The sequence below is a fragment of the Centrocercus urophasianus genome, unplaced genomic scaffold (genome assembly GCF_019232065.1).
Source record: "Centrocercus urophasianus isolate 14NV4802_14NV808 unplaced genomic scaffold, USGS_Curo_1.0 seq_13, whole genome shotgun sequence".
NCBI classification, from domain to species: Eukaryota; Metazoa; Chordata; class Aves; order Galliformes; family Phasianidae; genus Centrocercus; species Centrocercus urophasianus.
The window spans coordinates 5,978,609-5,994,189 of NW_024884475.1; the positions used below are offsets into that span (position 1 = coordinate 5,978,609).

The window sequence follows — 15,581 nt, forward strand, 5'->3', positions numbered from 1 at the left end:
TTCAAGGCCAGGTTGGATGGGGCCCTGGGCAGCCTGGTCTGGTGCCACATCTGGAGGCTGATGCCCTTAGGGTCTCTTCCAACCCTAGGCACAAGGAACAGCAGCAGTTCACACTGCAATTAGCCCCTTGGTCACACCCAGCATGTTACACGGGGTGGGCACAAGGCAGGACTGTGGGTTCAGAGCTGTGTCACCTCTCACAGGTTTGGGATGTGGGCAACCAGAGCAGCAGTGCCTCAGGAGGGGCACGCGCCGATGTCAGTGAGCGTGCCAAGACTTCATTTGATGTCAGGGGAGATTCAGGCTGGACGTTAGGAAATACTGCGCTTCTGGAAGAGTGGTCAGGCAGTGGAACGGGCTGCACGGGGAGGTGGTGGAGTCACCGACCCTGTAGGCGTTCAAGGAACGTTTGGATTTTGTGGAGTGACATGGTTTAGTGATTGGTGACAGGTGGGTGGTTGGACTGGGTGCTCCTGTGGGTCTTTTCCAGCCTCAGAGATTCTACGATTCTATGGTTCATTTCTCTTCCACACTGTTGAACAGCCCTCAGGCTCCACACACACAAAACACCCGGGCTCGGCCCCTTTAAGAACTCCCTCCCGCCCTTGCAGGCAGCGTGACGTCACGCGTGCGCAGCGCGCGGTGATGACGTCAGCGGCGCCGAGACGGGGAAGGAGGGAGCCCTGCCGCTCCGGTGCAGAGATGGACCTGCGGCTGGCCGAGCTGGTGGAGGAGCTGACCACGGCGGGGGAGCCGCAGCTGGAGCCGGGCCGGCTGAAGGAGCTGAAGAAAATATGCAGGTGAGGAGCTGGGCCCGCCGCCCTTCAGTTTATTGATGGCGGTGGCTGAAAGCGCTGCACGTGGCACAGCTGCGGTGATTGCCCTCCTAACCGTTCCCTCAGGTCGTCGGAGGAGCACCTGAGCCACGCGTACCACCTGCTGCTGACCAGGCTCCACGAGGAGCACGCCGAGATGCGCTTCTCCGCCTTCCAGATCGTGCAGGAGCTCTTCTCCCGCTCTCACCGCTTCCGCACGCTGCTCGTTTCCAACTTCCAGGAGTTCCTGGAGCTCACGGTGGGGACGGACCACGAGCAGCCGCTTCCCCCGCCCCGGGAGGTGGCCCAGAAGCTGAGGAAAGCTGCCATTGCGGCGGTGCTGGGCTGGCACGAGAAGTATGGCGAGGCCTACAAGAAGCTGTCTCTGGGATATCACTACTTAAAGCAGAACAAGAAGGTACTCTGCGTTTTTACTGCCCTGTGTGTGTTTGGGGATTGTCTCGAGGAGGTGCTTTCCTCACTTTAAACAATAAATGTGAAAGGAAATCTGTTGGAAGCAAAGCGTCTTCAAGAGACTTCCCAAAGAGGCAGCCCCCAGCCTGGCCCGATCTTCCTTGGACTTATGGTGATTGTTCCCACCTGAAGCAGAAACCCTCTCCTTAAGGTATAAGGTACTAACACTAGCAAATGCCTACTTCTTTACATAACGTGTTTTCAGAAGGCTTTTCTGAACCTGAGATGCCTTTAAGAAAAATACAGGTTGCCCTGAGAGGTTGTGGAATTTCCTGCTCTGGAGATATTCAGGATCCATCCAGATGCTTCCTGGTGTGAGCTACTGCAGGGACCCTGTTTTAGTAGGGGGGTTGGACTGAAGAATCTCCTGAGGTCCTTTCCAACCTCTGCAATTCTCTGTTCCTGTGTGATTCGTTCCTTTGGTAATAACCTGAATGCAAGACAGAGTTGCACAATTCACCACGCACTCTGACGACATATTGTAGTGCTGCTCAGAAGCTGAGCTGAGCTCTCTGCTGCTCCCCAGGCAGATGTGCTTTTTTCAAAACCCAGCACCTTCACCAAGAACACTGTATTGTTTTCTGGGATTCTTTTCCTTTTGGACTTCCTAAACTTCCCAGCTGAACATTGTATGTGTGCCACTTATGATTCAGTGACTAAATATGCTCAGATTTAGTACTGAATACTGATCAGATAGAGAAAGTGAAGAAAAGAGCTGTCCCAGATCCAAACTAAGTTGCAGTGTGTCAGAAATACAATGGGAAAATGTACTTGTGGGAAGGGCTGAACTGTGTAAATAACTTTTTTTAAAGTCATTAAAGAAAAACAAAATAACCAGGAGTGAAAATTAAGGACACATCCAGAGCCAAATAGTGGAATACTGGGATGGTTGGTGGTCGTTGTTGTTTCTCTCTTAGTGTGGTTAAAAGGTTCTAAAACCCTAGGCTTGAAAGAAGAGCTGGGCCCAACCAGTGCTTTCTCAGTGTGCAAACCAGTAGAGCTCCACCCCCTGATTGCTGCTTGGAGCCCCACAGTCCAGCTGCTTTAGAATGGAAATCATACTTGCACTTTCAGCTGATGATTCATAGATAGGAAGTCTTTCTGTGAAAGCTTAAGATACCTTTCTTTCCATACTGAGCAGTGCTGTTCTGGTTTCATTTCAGAGTACAACACAGAAAGTGTAGCTGCTTTCTTTAAATAATTCCGTATTGTCTTACGTTACAGGAAAAAAAAAAAAAAAATGAAACCAGTGAGGGGAAATGCAGGACAGATGCAGGGGATCTCTAACGCATAACACAGATTCAATAGACTGCATGCTCAAATGTACAATAAGTCAGCTGAGGTTTGGTGTGTTTATCTGCACTCCTGCAGTCAGTTTGCTCCTCCCTTACGACTTTGGGTGTTCACTTCATGCCCTTGTGGTACTGAGCAGTCCAGCAGAAGTGGCTGTACTGTTATTTTTTTTTTTTATTGCACCTGAATACTTCTGGAAAGAGTTCTAAGAGAAGCAACTGAATCTCAGCTCCTGAACTTAAGAGCTAATATTGGTGTAGCCAGCCTTTTGTCATCTTAATACGTGAACTGCAAGAGACAACAAAAAGACCTGAGGAGGCTTTAGTACCTTTTAGAAATCAGGTGCATCTGCTGTTTGATGTTACAGCTCTGGCACAGTATGGAGCAGTTTGAGGACTGTTAGAGTCTTACTTTTCAGATTATCATCATCAAAGTTGGTCAGAAGATGATCACTGCAGCCCTTCTAAGGTATATACTCAGAAAACAACCTACTGGTTTATTCTTAGTAAACTGAAGTTATACCTGTATGAAGGTCTGACTTTAAGAACAGAACATATTTCGGCATATTAGAAGACAACTTTGTGGTGGTTTCTTTTGTTGTTTTTTTTTTTTAACAAATCCCTGTGTCAAATTTCAAAAATGAAGCAAGAAGAAATATATATGTATGCACACATAAGTATTTTCAGCAGTATTTTTTTGATTCTGGGAAGGCACAGATGGGGTTGCAGATTAAGTGTGAATTATAAACTGAATGTGACTTTGATAGACTGAGAGTATTAATGCTGAATTCCAGTATTTCCCCAAATTTGCAGTGTTTATTGCTGTGTAGGCTCACTAGTCTTACACCTTTTAAATCAAGAAGAGTTGTTTGCACCTCATCACGTCCAGCTCCAATGTTCATTACAGACTAATAGCAAAAGGCTCCATACGTCTTGCTCCAGCACTGGGGCTGAGTAGTGTCCCTCTGTGTTGTCTGAATGAGGTTCTTAGATATGCTCTGTTCTGACCAAGTTTCTGAGTGCTGGCTCATCTAGCAGCGACAATAAAGACAAATGTTCAGTGGGTGCTTGTAATACAGGCACCGTGCACAGAGGGTGCAGCCCTTATAAGCAGCAAAGGATGGGCTCACTCAGCCCTCAGCATAATCCATAATGAAATTAATGAAAGCTATGTGGTAGCAGTCAAAAGGAAATAACTACATTTCCTTTTCAAGTGATTTTTCTTACGGAATAGCACAACTCAGGATTCGTTTCCTTAAAATAGAAATGAAAATACGTAGATTTTCAAACCCTTCTAAGAAAAAAAAAAACCTACAATTTTAAAAGAAACTGTTTTGCATCACTCAGATTTATGTTTATATTTTAGTCATAAGAAAGTGAGACTGAATGACATCCTTTCCCTCAGTCAATGAATCCAACAAATAATTTAAAAAAAAAAAAAAAGCCATTGATTTTCAGCAGTCCCTTATTAGTAGAAATAAAACCTCCATTCAGAATTTCTGTAGTTATTGATTTCAGGAGGAGAGGAGATAAAAGGAAGTACTGCTGAGCTTCTGGATGATTGCTTACGTTAGAGGATTTTTCACCACTGATAAGGATCTTAGGAAATGGATTTTCTATGTACTTCTTACAGAGAATGTTGTACTTTTTTCTTCATTTCCTTAGGTGGATTTTCAGGACGTGCATGCAAGAACAGTGGCTGAAAGGAAAAGGGAAGAAGAGAAGCAAAAACGATTGGATAACGTTTACAAAGAAAAAGCCAAAAGAGCTGAAAAAGAAATGGCAGGTGATGTGCTTTGACTTGGGTGGGTTTGTTGTTAAAGCAATTTTTTGTAAGGTTGTATAAACCAAATTCCAGCAGAATAGATATCCAAATAAGAGCAAACCTCAGTGTACAGGAATAGTACATTTGTTAGTGCTTCACTCTGTCTCTCACCTAAAGAATGTCAAGGCAAATGAGTAGCAGGTCCCATAAGGCTCAAGTAGAATGAGGAGATATTGGAAAAAAAACAACTTACAAATGTCTGGTCAGTAATTCATCAGGTGTGAATGCATACCTTCATGCACATGTATGAAGTTGGACTTGGTGATCCTTATGAGTCTCTTTGAATTTGGGATATACTGTGATATCAGGAGCAGTTCTGGATCTCGTGGCTTAATTACTGTGTCTATGGTTAGGTACAGGCTTCTTGACTGATGACCTCAGTTGTACTGTATATGCATCATGTATGTTCCAGGAGTTTGGGCACAAGTCTGCGCAGCAATCCTAGATGCAGTATAGGAAATCTGTGAGAAGTGTTATGTTGCTGGGAGCTGAATCTCTGAACATGCACACAGCCAGCATATTCCTGCCGTATTTGAGAACAGACGTAGTGTAACTATGGTTCTCTAACTAGGTTGTAGTTGGTAGGGATTATTTATCTCAATTGCTTCAGTTTGTGCAATGAATGCATTTGTGTCTGCCTTTATTCTACATGGTGCAAATGTTTTCACACATGGAAAAAAGAGATTTAACCTTTTAAAGTCAGCTTTACTGATAGCATCTCTTAGCTATGGCATATATTCACGGGTGCACTTGCAAACAGCTGTAACATTTGTGGCTGCAGAATGAGCACCCAGTGGCATTACCAAGGATACCTTGTTTCTTACCAGTAATGTTCTGCTTCGAATTTATTGAAGTATTTGAGTCACCTTTGATAGACAGTGAAATTTTAGGGAGGATAGGAAGGGAGGAATGCTGGTCCTAAATTTGTTGTTCAGGAAGTTCTAGAGATCCTGTTTAAGAGAAGTATTGACTCTCTTCTGAGGACCGTTCCTGCACTGGAAATAAATATGTGTGGATAAACTGTGACTGATTACTGGACAAATGGATTCTTTGGCAGTAGTGTTTGTTTTGTAGGTATACTGTGCTCAGGAGTCAGCACTGCACGCTGTTTCACAAAGTTCTGAAACAACTCTCTCTTGATAGAACTGTCCCAAGAGGTTGCTGAGACACTGACAGAGATGGAGAACTGTTTCCGGCTTCTGTTGCCAGATCCTTTTGACTTCACTGTGAGCAACACAGGACTGGAACCCAATGAACAAACGAGTGCTGACAAGGATAGATCTGCATCCTCCTTGTCCTCATGTGTGGGATGTGTGGATGATGAACAGCCGTGCTGTAGCAAGGACATTCTTCCTGTTTCTCAGTGTGTCAGAACGGATCAAAACGAAGAGTTAGGTGACAAACAGAAGAAGCCTGAGCAAAATATATTAGATGGAGACACGTGCTCTGAGGTTGAAACTGGTGTTCATGTTCTTGGTGATGATGATTATGAAACTTTTGTCAGGAATCATGGACTGATTTCTCATAAGTATACTCTAGACCTTGAACTCTCTACAGGTACCTGCACCAATTTTTCACAAAGAGCTGGGGATAATCTTTGCAATGCTTTGTAGTTTGTTTTTTTTGTTTGTTTTTTTTTTTTCCTTTGCTTGTTTGTTTTTGCTGTGACTTCAGCATTTGGGGTCCCTGGGCATCATTTTGATTTATTTTGGCCTTCCTTTCTATTTCTGCCCCATTTAGCAGCCTTTCTTAGTTTTGGATGTTCTTGTATGGGATTTACAGATTTCATTAATTTCTGAAACTGAATGTTTGTATTAGTTGTAAACACATTACTACACTTCATGGTACATGTGATTTTCCTGTGTTCAGAAACAAAATGATTTACTTACTGTATATAGTATCTTATTTCAGCACTTCTTTCTTTCTCATTGTAACATGGGTAAAAGCTACTGATTTAAACATATTGATATTGGCTGTTTCTTAATCTTCTCTTTGTTATTGACAACTTGCAGGAAACAGCAGAGTTTTTCCTTAAGAGTTGTGATTAGACCGTTCTATCTAACTTTGTTAATAAGAATTGCAGATAGAAAAAGTCTGAGTATTTAGGGCTTCTCACTTTTTTCCAAATGAAATCTCTTACAAATACTGTCCAATTGGAATTTCAAGTGCATGAGGCTGGTGAGATAGCTACGTACTTTGCTTGCAAGCAACAGATTTGAAAGTTACCCTTGGGGCTTATGAGCATTGAACTGGTGCAAAATACCATTTACCATTCTTGTGTGGTGGCAGACTTGGCTTCCTCGACAGTCAACCCCTTTTGGGATGGAGGCCCTAGGAACATTTCATATTGAATAAGCACGAACTGGTCCATTAGGGCCTGGTTCATTTATTGGAACATAGGACAAGATATAATGTAAATAGTAAAACTGCACTGGTTTTGGTTTACTTCGTGTGATGGCGTAACAAATCCTTGTCATCACTGACCTGACAGCTTTTCATCTTTTCCTTTTTGATTGTGGATAACAGAATATATAATAATCAACATCAAATAGTTTAGAAAAAAATACTTTATGTACAATCATATTATTATATGTGTTGTTTATGTTTTTATGCTTTATGTAAAATACTTTAGAGAGGTTAACGGGTACTTCTACTCAGTGTTTACAGTATCCTGGCTACTTGGTTACAACTAACTGTTGTTTTCCTTTATTGGAGCAGATATCAAAGTGCATGAGAACGAAGACAATACTGCTGTAATAAACAGTGTTGTGGATGCTCACAAACTCGTCAGAAATAAGTTCTTGCCTTCCGTGCAGTCCTGGATTCAGGTGGGGTAAAGACCTAATTTCTTCATTTCCGTGAAAAGATGGACTAGGTGCTGGGAGGCTTGAGAGAGAGAGGAAAGAAATTAAGGTTGAGAGAAACATTGGTGCAAATAGGAAAGAAGGTTGCTGGTTCCATAGGGATGTACAGAAGGAGACTGCAGGAGCTACAGAGGTTGTTTGATGGCTCAGTGCTCGGTGTGCTGCCTGCAGACACATTAAAATAAAAGTAGGCATCTAAGAAAATACAGCTTCTTCACAAAGTATTTAAGTAAAACTTGGTATGTTTTCATCAGGCATGTCTGCATCTGACCACTGTCTTTTCTGCCAGTTGATATTTGCAGGAGCCTCGTGCAAGAAATATGGCCTGCCAGAGGGCATTATTAGGAGATGTTTATAGCAACTGCTCATTTGTTATTCATCTTCAGTGGTTGGTTTTAGGTCTTAAATTCTAGTTGGGGAAAGAAATGCATTGACAAATTGTTACGTATAAAATAAAAGAATTTGTGACATTTTTCCTCTACCTTATGTGAGACAACAAATAAACAAGTGCTTTTTGCTCTGGTGGTAGAAAAAGAATAAGAATGTAGATTTTTTGCTTTGCAGTTATTTACCCGAGCAGGAATAAATGACGATCGGTTGAGATGTGCCATTGATCTTAAGAATAAACTGGAGGCTGCTCTGAGGAAATACAAGGAAATGAACATTACTTTTAAAGAGAGAAAAAGAAAAGTGGTGAGTTTTTGAAACTTCACTTACTAGAGAGGACTGTTAGTAATACGTGGCTACTTGGCTTGTATACAAAAACGCACTCTTTCTTAAACCTCATTCTGGCAAACTTTTCAATGCAGGTTTAATTTATTCACAAATTCATCAGCTAAAGAAGTTGAGCTGAGAACCTACTATAATCAGGAGCTGTTCTTAGGCAAAGCCATGTAAGGTAGCGCTGTTGGTTTTTATTGGATAGCATTGTATAAGGTTGGTTGGATAAGGTTAGGCTTGGATTTTATTTACTCTTAGTTTCTTCATATGCAACATTATGTCCTCATCTTCCTTTGTGCAGATACATATTTCTCAGGAAATGCTGTGTAGCTGTTATTCTTTACAGAACTTTGCTAGTGTCTACAGTTACAAAAGCAGCATTTCTGCTTTGTAGTGTTTACTTCCTACAGTAGGCAAGTAGCATGACTAAGGACATCTTGAAGGAATTAGTTGTTTTATAATGCTTTAAAGGGTCAGAAGATGACAGATTCTGGGAAACAGGCAAAGCTAATGAATAAATGGAGGCTGAAAGATCAAATGCTTTACTCAAATCCAGTCCAGACTCCTCAAAGGAGTCTATATCATGTTTATGTATCTAAAGCAAAGCTCCACAATGCTCCTTTATGCTGCTTGAGATCCAGCTAAATTACTGTGGAGTTGAACACACAAATAATGTTTTGAGCCATGGTTTATGACTGGATTGTAAGAATTTGATCCAGATGTTATACCTTGGATTAAACTGTAGTATCCTGGTTTAGCCATGACTGAGTGTTGCAGACTTTGCTTTCCTTGTGCAAATGAAGCCTTATTAAGATTAATTTGGTTCGTCATCTTAGTACTACAGACGTACCACGTCAGTCAAAAATGTCAACTATGAATGGAAAGTACTGTAAGACTGTCTTGTCAGGGTTATTTTTTCCCTCAGTGAAATATGTGTGCTACCTTAATGCAACCAACTATGAAGGAATCCAGACATCTGCTGTCATTCCTGCCATTTGCTTGACAGGACTTCATTTGCTGTACCTCTGCGTGGAATATTGGTTGCAATATTTCTTGCAAGGTATAAAGGACGTTCAAGCCTTGCTTTTTGTGTGTGTGTGTGTGTACATGTGTATGTGTTTAAAGTGGTACGTTACCACTTCTGGAGATTGATCAATGCTATCTATGTAGGGTTGAAAGATAATAAATTGTACCATTACAACTGCAGAAATAAAGGAGAATGCATAGCAGTATTCACAACGAGTACATTCAGAATGAAGCAGTGTTTATTGAGGTATTAACTTATGCACTGAAAATTACATGTAATTGGTTTTATTTTCTTTCCCAGTGGAAAATACCCAAATTTCATTTTAGTGCTGATTTAATTTAATTTATAACCTGAACAAAGAGAGCTGTGTGCTGTAGAATGAAATTGTTTAAATTGTCTTTTCATCACGTGACAATTGAGTTGTTTGAAACTTATAAACATGGTAAAGGGAGAGACTGATAGAAACGCTGTTGCTTATTTTCTTCTTAGGCTGTGATTATTAGCTCCCAATCTGTCAAGTGTTTACGTGCCGGCATATGAAATATTACACTCAGCTCCTACTTAATCCAGCATTGTTGCTTACATTACATATTGCTCCTTCTGGCTGCATGTCCTTGTGTTAGTAGAACTGTAGTTCTTGCCATGCTGTGGTCTTGCTGTACTTTCAGATTGCTGTATTTTTAGATGCAAGTGAAGAAGCACTGACAGCAGAGCTCTGGCTTGCAGCCATCCCAGCCTGACAGAGCTCGGTGCTTCACAAGTGGGGTTTGTCAGCTTGTGAAGTCAGTGAGTGCTGTAGACCTGCTCGTGTGTAGAGATGCTTGTTTAGAAATGAAGGGGAGCGTTTTATAAGCAGGGACAGCAAGCAGATGAAATGTCTGAGCACAGAGGGTCCCATGTTAGTTGTCTGGTTTGCAGTTGCTCTGTAATAACTCTGCATTTTGATACGGTATCAGTTTTCCTGGTAACTGCTGATTGCAAGTACACATGGGCAAATTCACTACTGGGCAACAAATCTTGGATTATAATTATGATACTGCACCACAGGCAGGCCTTATCTTCAGTGAGAACGTGGTTTTGTTTTACCAGAAAGTATAAAACAGATCAAGAGGGACTTGGGAAGTTGGCTGAGGACCTGGGCTTGCTCAGTCTCCTCAGATCTTGTTTTTTGATTTGTGCTCAGTCTTTGCCTTCCTTTTCATTTCTTGTACCATACTTTCTTTCTGTTCTGTCCCTACTTGTGCTAGAATGCCTCCTGCCTTCTCGGGGTTTAGTTTGAAGGGAGTGGCAGGGAAAGGCATTTCCCACCCTCATCTTGAAATCAAGGAAGTTGATGAGTGCAGGGTTTTTGTGAGAGATTCTCTTTATCTCTGTAAGAAATATGAAGCCCCACGGCTTTGCAAACTATGGGGTATCTTTTTGTAATTTTATGGAACTTCTTTTCTATGAAGTCATTTGTAGGAAGGCTTCATGCAGAGAAATGCTCTGGCTTGAAATAGATTATCGTGATGTGGATATTGTTATCTTTTTCTGCTCCGTGTGCAGAAAGCCTAAATTGTAGAAAGAGTGCTTTCAAAGTCTGCCAACGCAAGTGGACAATGGCATTCTTCTGTTCATACCTTTCAAGAGCTGTGGGAGGAGAGGAAAAAGAATAACAAAGTTATCCATTGACTGTCTAGAATCACAGAATCACCAATGTTGGAAAAGACCTCCAATATCACCCTGTCCGACTGCCCACCTATCACCAATATTTCCCACCAAACCTTTCCCTTCAGTACAACATCTAAATGGTTCTTTCTTGAACAACCCCCAAGGTTGGTGATTCCACCACCTCCCTGGGCAGCCTGTTCCAGTGCCTGACCACTCTTTCAGAGAAGTTGCTGTTCCTGATGTCTGACCCGAACCTGTCCTGCTGTAACTGGAGGCCGTCCCCTTCAATCCCATCGCTGGTTACACAGGAGAAGAGGCTGACCCCCACTTTGCTGCAGCCTCCCTTCAAGTAGTTGCAGAGCAGTGTGGTCTCCCCCGAGCCTCCTCCAGACTGAACAATCACAGTTCCCTCAGCCAGTTTCCTCGTAAGAGGAAACAAATCCGTTGCAGCAGATTTTCTAAATGTTCTTTCCAATTGCTGTGCCTCCAGAAGTCATCAACACATTTCTTCCTGAATTACTGTTTTTCATAGAGGCTGGGGGGTGGATGGACAGTGGCAGTCTCAATGTATTGATCAAAGGCAAATGAGTTTTTATGTGCTTACAGAGGTCCTATTTATCATAGCAAAATATTTATTTAGGGCATGAATAAGGTGTTCACTTCTACCAGGAAATGTATTTTGAAAACATAAACCAGAGTTTTGAAATCTGATCTTCTCTGCATCTGAGTTTTAGCTGAAGCTGGGGAAAGAGCACAGAAGCGATAAAAGCCTTTTATTTTGCAGTACCTGGATGACTGGACATACTACTTTCTCTCAATGCCTGGATATTCAGGATAATCTCAGTGTCCAGTAGAGGGAGTGCACACTGCATGTTCAACATTTTTCCCTACGCTACCTTTATCCAAAGCCAGCCATCATCTCAGCCTGTGTGTCCAGGTAAACCTAACAGCAGAACACTAGAGACACTTTGAGTTAGTTCTTGACTATTTAAATGAATTATTGTAGAATAACAATTGCAATTATTGGCTGAGATTGGTATTTTAATAGAAATGCCTTTTTCTCAAGGTTTAATTCTTCTGTTGGAATAACCTGCTGATGGCTAAAATGTTCATTGAATTTTTTTTTCCTGATTAGAGAATTTTATTTCTTAATACCTTCTCCCTTTGTTCTTACAATTCTAAACTTGTCTAGTGTTTGATTTGCAGCTGAGTAGATACAAAGGTCTTCCAATTTTAACAGTTATTTAGAGCACAAGTGCATCATTTAAAACACACACAGTGCTTTCCGTTTACATGACTTTCCATTTGGATTATATTTGAAGTTCTCACATAATTAATAGAAATGTAGCTCAGCTCATTAGCTATGTTTTGTACACGAGAGTTTATTTATCTCTCATGTAATTGCCTTTGGGAAGCCATAAAGGTTTAATACTTAAGCTGACTGAAACTTAACCAGATAGAAGCTAGTAGGCAATATGATGATGTGAGAAACATCCTGCTCTTCTCTCCATCAGCAGTGTGGTAATACACCAGGCCTATTATACTTTGTATTTTTAATTTCAACTCATACTAACAACCAGAAATATATAATCTTTCATCAACTGTCTTCATTATTTTTTGTTTCACCCGTCCTTATCTTCTGTCAAATCTAAATGTATGCTTGGATCTTGATTTATTCCTGTACTTAACTTTACCCATGTGAAACATCTGGTTGGATTCAGTAATGTCATTAATAATTAGATTTGGAGGGGGCTGTTCTTGTGTAGTCCAGTATCTGATCAAGCCCTAAACCCTACTGCAATACAGCTGAAAGAACAACATCAGAAAATTTTTACAAATATTGTCTCCAAATTAAGTATTTCATGGTCAGATGTTTGCTCTTAAAATATTTTACTATGCAATAAGATTAAATTTTTACTATGTAATCAATTAAGCCATGAGCTCTACCAATTGATTACAAAACCATTGCTGCTTTTTTTCTCCCATATCTTCAACTACAGCTTGGCTTTTTCTCAGTGCTAATGAGTTATTTCTTTGTAATCGTTTTATAACTCCATGAACAGCTCTTTAAGTATGTGTTTAGTTGGATCGAAGGCAAGGACTATTTTGTTGTTCTGTAGCCACAGAAAATCTGCTGCTTTCTTCCTGCCTTCCAGCTTTGTGTAACAGCTTCTTGTGCTCACACCCTCATTTTTTTCTCTTCATTTTATAGAAGCTGCCTCTGAGGAGTATTGTCATTCTCCCCACATGCCTTTAAATTGCACACAAAATCGCGAACTCTTAACAAAGTGTCCCTTTGAAGAATCAGAAATACTTAATGTTGAGGTTGAATAACTTAGTTGTTTGTTGTTATGTTCTGTGTAAGAGAATTCTAGAAATATTTGATAGTTAAATCAGTATCACACCTTCAGATTATATGCAGTATACATCTAAAGATTGTAAAATCAACATTGCCTGAGTCCTAATATGTGTATTTCAGCATGTTCTCTGTTCAGAATAAATAAAGTTTTGGTAATGTTTGTATGGTCTAAGCAATACACCAGGCAACACTTCTAATCTTCTGTTTAGTTAGTATTTATCTTAAGAGCCAAGTCAACAGTAGCTGTGAAAGTGAACACAGAATATTCAGATTCCTCTTCCATCTTTCCTCAATTTTACCTTCAGATGATACCTATTTTTATGTATGAAATGTCTTTCTCAATCTCTTCTTAGCAAAAAGGCTTGTTCTATTTTCTTGAGCCTTACTGGGATATAGGTGTGATGTAAAACACTGTAAAACTAACTCTCAGAACATTCCTTTCCTGTTTAAGAGTTTAATCATCTAGTTTATTGCTCTGCTTTTTTTCATTCTCTTTCCTAGAACTGAGTTGCTGTGTTACATTTTCTGCTTTGCAGTAGCTATACAGCCTGCTGCTGTTAGGAAGTTATTAAAAATATCTTGTTATGCAGATCTAGTCATGAATTCTTGAAGTTGTCACTGTGGTGACCTCTGATCCCTATCTGATTCGCAGGTCGCACAATGCAATTTGGAGCTCTTCTAATAGAGTGTAAAATAAAGTAGGGTGTCTGTATCACCAAGTTAACCCTTATGCTGTGTTTAAGTTTTCCAGGCTGAAGGGTCATCTCCCTTGATTCATCTTTCAATACTGAGCAATGTATGTTCAGATATAAATTTGCTTTCTGCTTTTTATGTGTCCTACTTTACAAAGGGAAACTGTGCATTGAAGTGAATAGAATGTGTTTGTGAAGTTCAGTGGAGGTGCATTGCTGAGTATGTATGTTTATTTTAAAAAAAGGGGAAAAATCTAGGCTTGGAACACTAGTGAATTTATTGTAGTAACTCACTTAAATCTAGCTGGTGCAGTAACACTAAAATAAAGATGCTTATGTCAGTGACATCTTTGTGCCTAGAACCTACTATTGGGAATATACATAATGTTATCTATGTCTTGCATGGACTATTTTGCTGACTTGTTGCCTATCATAAATTAGGTTTGTTTATTTCAGGTTTATTCATCTGTAAGAAATACAAAATCTGAAAAAAACTTTTAACAAATAGGTAGTTAAAATGTGATCCTTGAAATAAGCTGTGATTTAGTTACTGCTTCTGTGTGTGTGTGCAGGCTGCATAACAAAATGTAGACCCATACATACGTTGGTGATGAATACCAAGGCTTAGCAGCATGAGTTTGATCCTGTCAAAGCAATAGGTGGTAATCTCTCAAATGCAGTAGGACTTATTGCATCACTCAGTGCTAATGGGAATCTTGTTATACTACATCTTAGATGAAAATCACATTTCCTAAAATTCCATAACAACAATGACTACTGCTAAGATAGACTTTTTTTTTTTTTTTTTTTTTTTTGCATCTTTAATACTTAGCTTTTATCATGTGTAGTCCTCTGATTAAAGCACTCAATAAAGGGATTGAATAATTCAAAACATTACTTAAAATATTCTTCGTGATTTTATAAAGAGCTTGGGCTCGCTGAAAAGCAATGGTAGGAGCTTCTCTTTGGAAGGAAGAAGAAAGCAGGTCTTTTGCTTTCCCTTTGAGATATCAGACCATAAGGCAAGTTTTTGGTCCACAAATGGCTGTGGTCCTGTGCCTCACTCTACAGCCTTTAAAAATGGCTGTGAACAGTACTGCCCACAACTGCATGCAGGGAACAGCATACAGAGGAAAATACCTAGCAGGATTAGGAAAGGGTGGAGCTGGTAAAGCACAGTGTCTGTTAAAGGTAATGCTGTAACCTTGACAGTGGCTGTATGGCAGCTGCTTTCTTGACAAAATAGAGAGTTCTCCTGCATCTTACGATCTCTGCTCTACATATGTTGCTGTCTGAATATAGATCCTAAAAAAGATTTCTTGTCACTTGGTTTGTGGATTCTACAGCTTTGTTGGCTTCATCACACTTCAATCTTCAAACCTGCAAACCTTCCTCTTTATGTTAAGATGATTGAAGACCTGTAGGCACTTTGTGGAGTTTTTTTACTCAAAGGAAGTCATGAGGTAGCAATAAACCGTGTTTGGTTTTTGAGACACAGCTAAGGCAAATAACAGTATTTTATGCTTTTCTTTTCTTTTGTTAAATTTCATCCATTCCATAACTATGAAATAATTGCAAATGAAATTCTGCCAGGTATTTCTTGTGTTATGCAGTTAGCAAATCCACTTCTTAGCAGGTAGCTCTGTACAGGTTGCTGTTGTACTATTTGTGGGAGCTGAACAGGAAAACAGCTTATATATTCTGGTGGTTTTTCACTTGGCTAAAAGTTGGTTTAAACGTGAACAGCAGGTATAAGTGGCTGTCCTGTTTCCATTTCCACCTGTGATGGTTCCCAGTGGGAACCTCCCTTGGTCTGGGAGTAGAGCTCCTGTTGTGGCAGGGATCTGAACCGACTGGAACCTA

At 40.4% G+C, this 15,581-nt stretch overlaps 1 protein-coding gene across 1 annotated transcript in view; it reads left to right on the top strand.

The window, feature by feature from the left end:
- The first annotated feature begins 669 nt into the window (after positions 1–669).
- The window catches only part of UVSSA (UV stimulated scaffold protein A), a 51,574-nt gene continuing 36,662 nt past the window's right edge, over positions 670–15,581 (top strand). The window contains exons 1-6 of the mRNA XM_042812174.1: positions 670–800; positions 903–1,233; positions 4,247–4,367; positions 5,550–5,963; positions 7,125–7,234; positions 7,835–7,963. Coding sequence (XP_042668108.1) covers positions 703–800; positions 903–1,233; positions 4,247–4,367; positions 5,550–5,963; positions 7,125–7,234; positions 7,835–7,963 — 1,203 coding nt within the window. The 5' untranslated portion in view covers positions 670–702. The remainder of the gene's footprint in view (positions 801–902; positions 1,234–4,246; positions 4,368–5,549; positions 5,964–7,124; positions 7,235–7,834; positions 7,964–15,581) is intronic.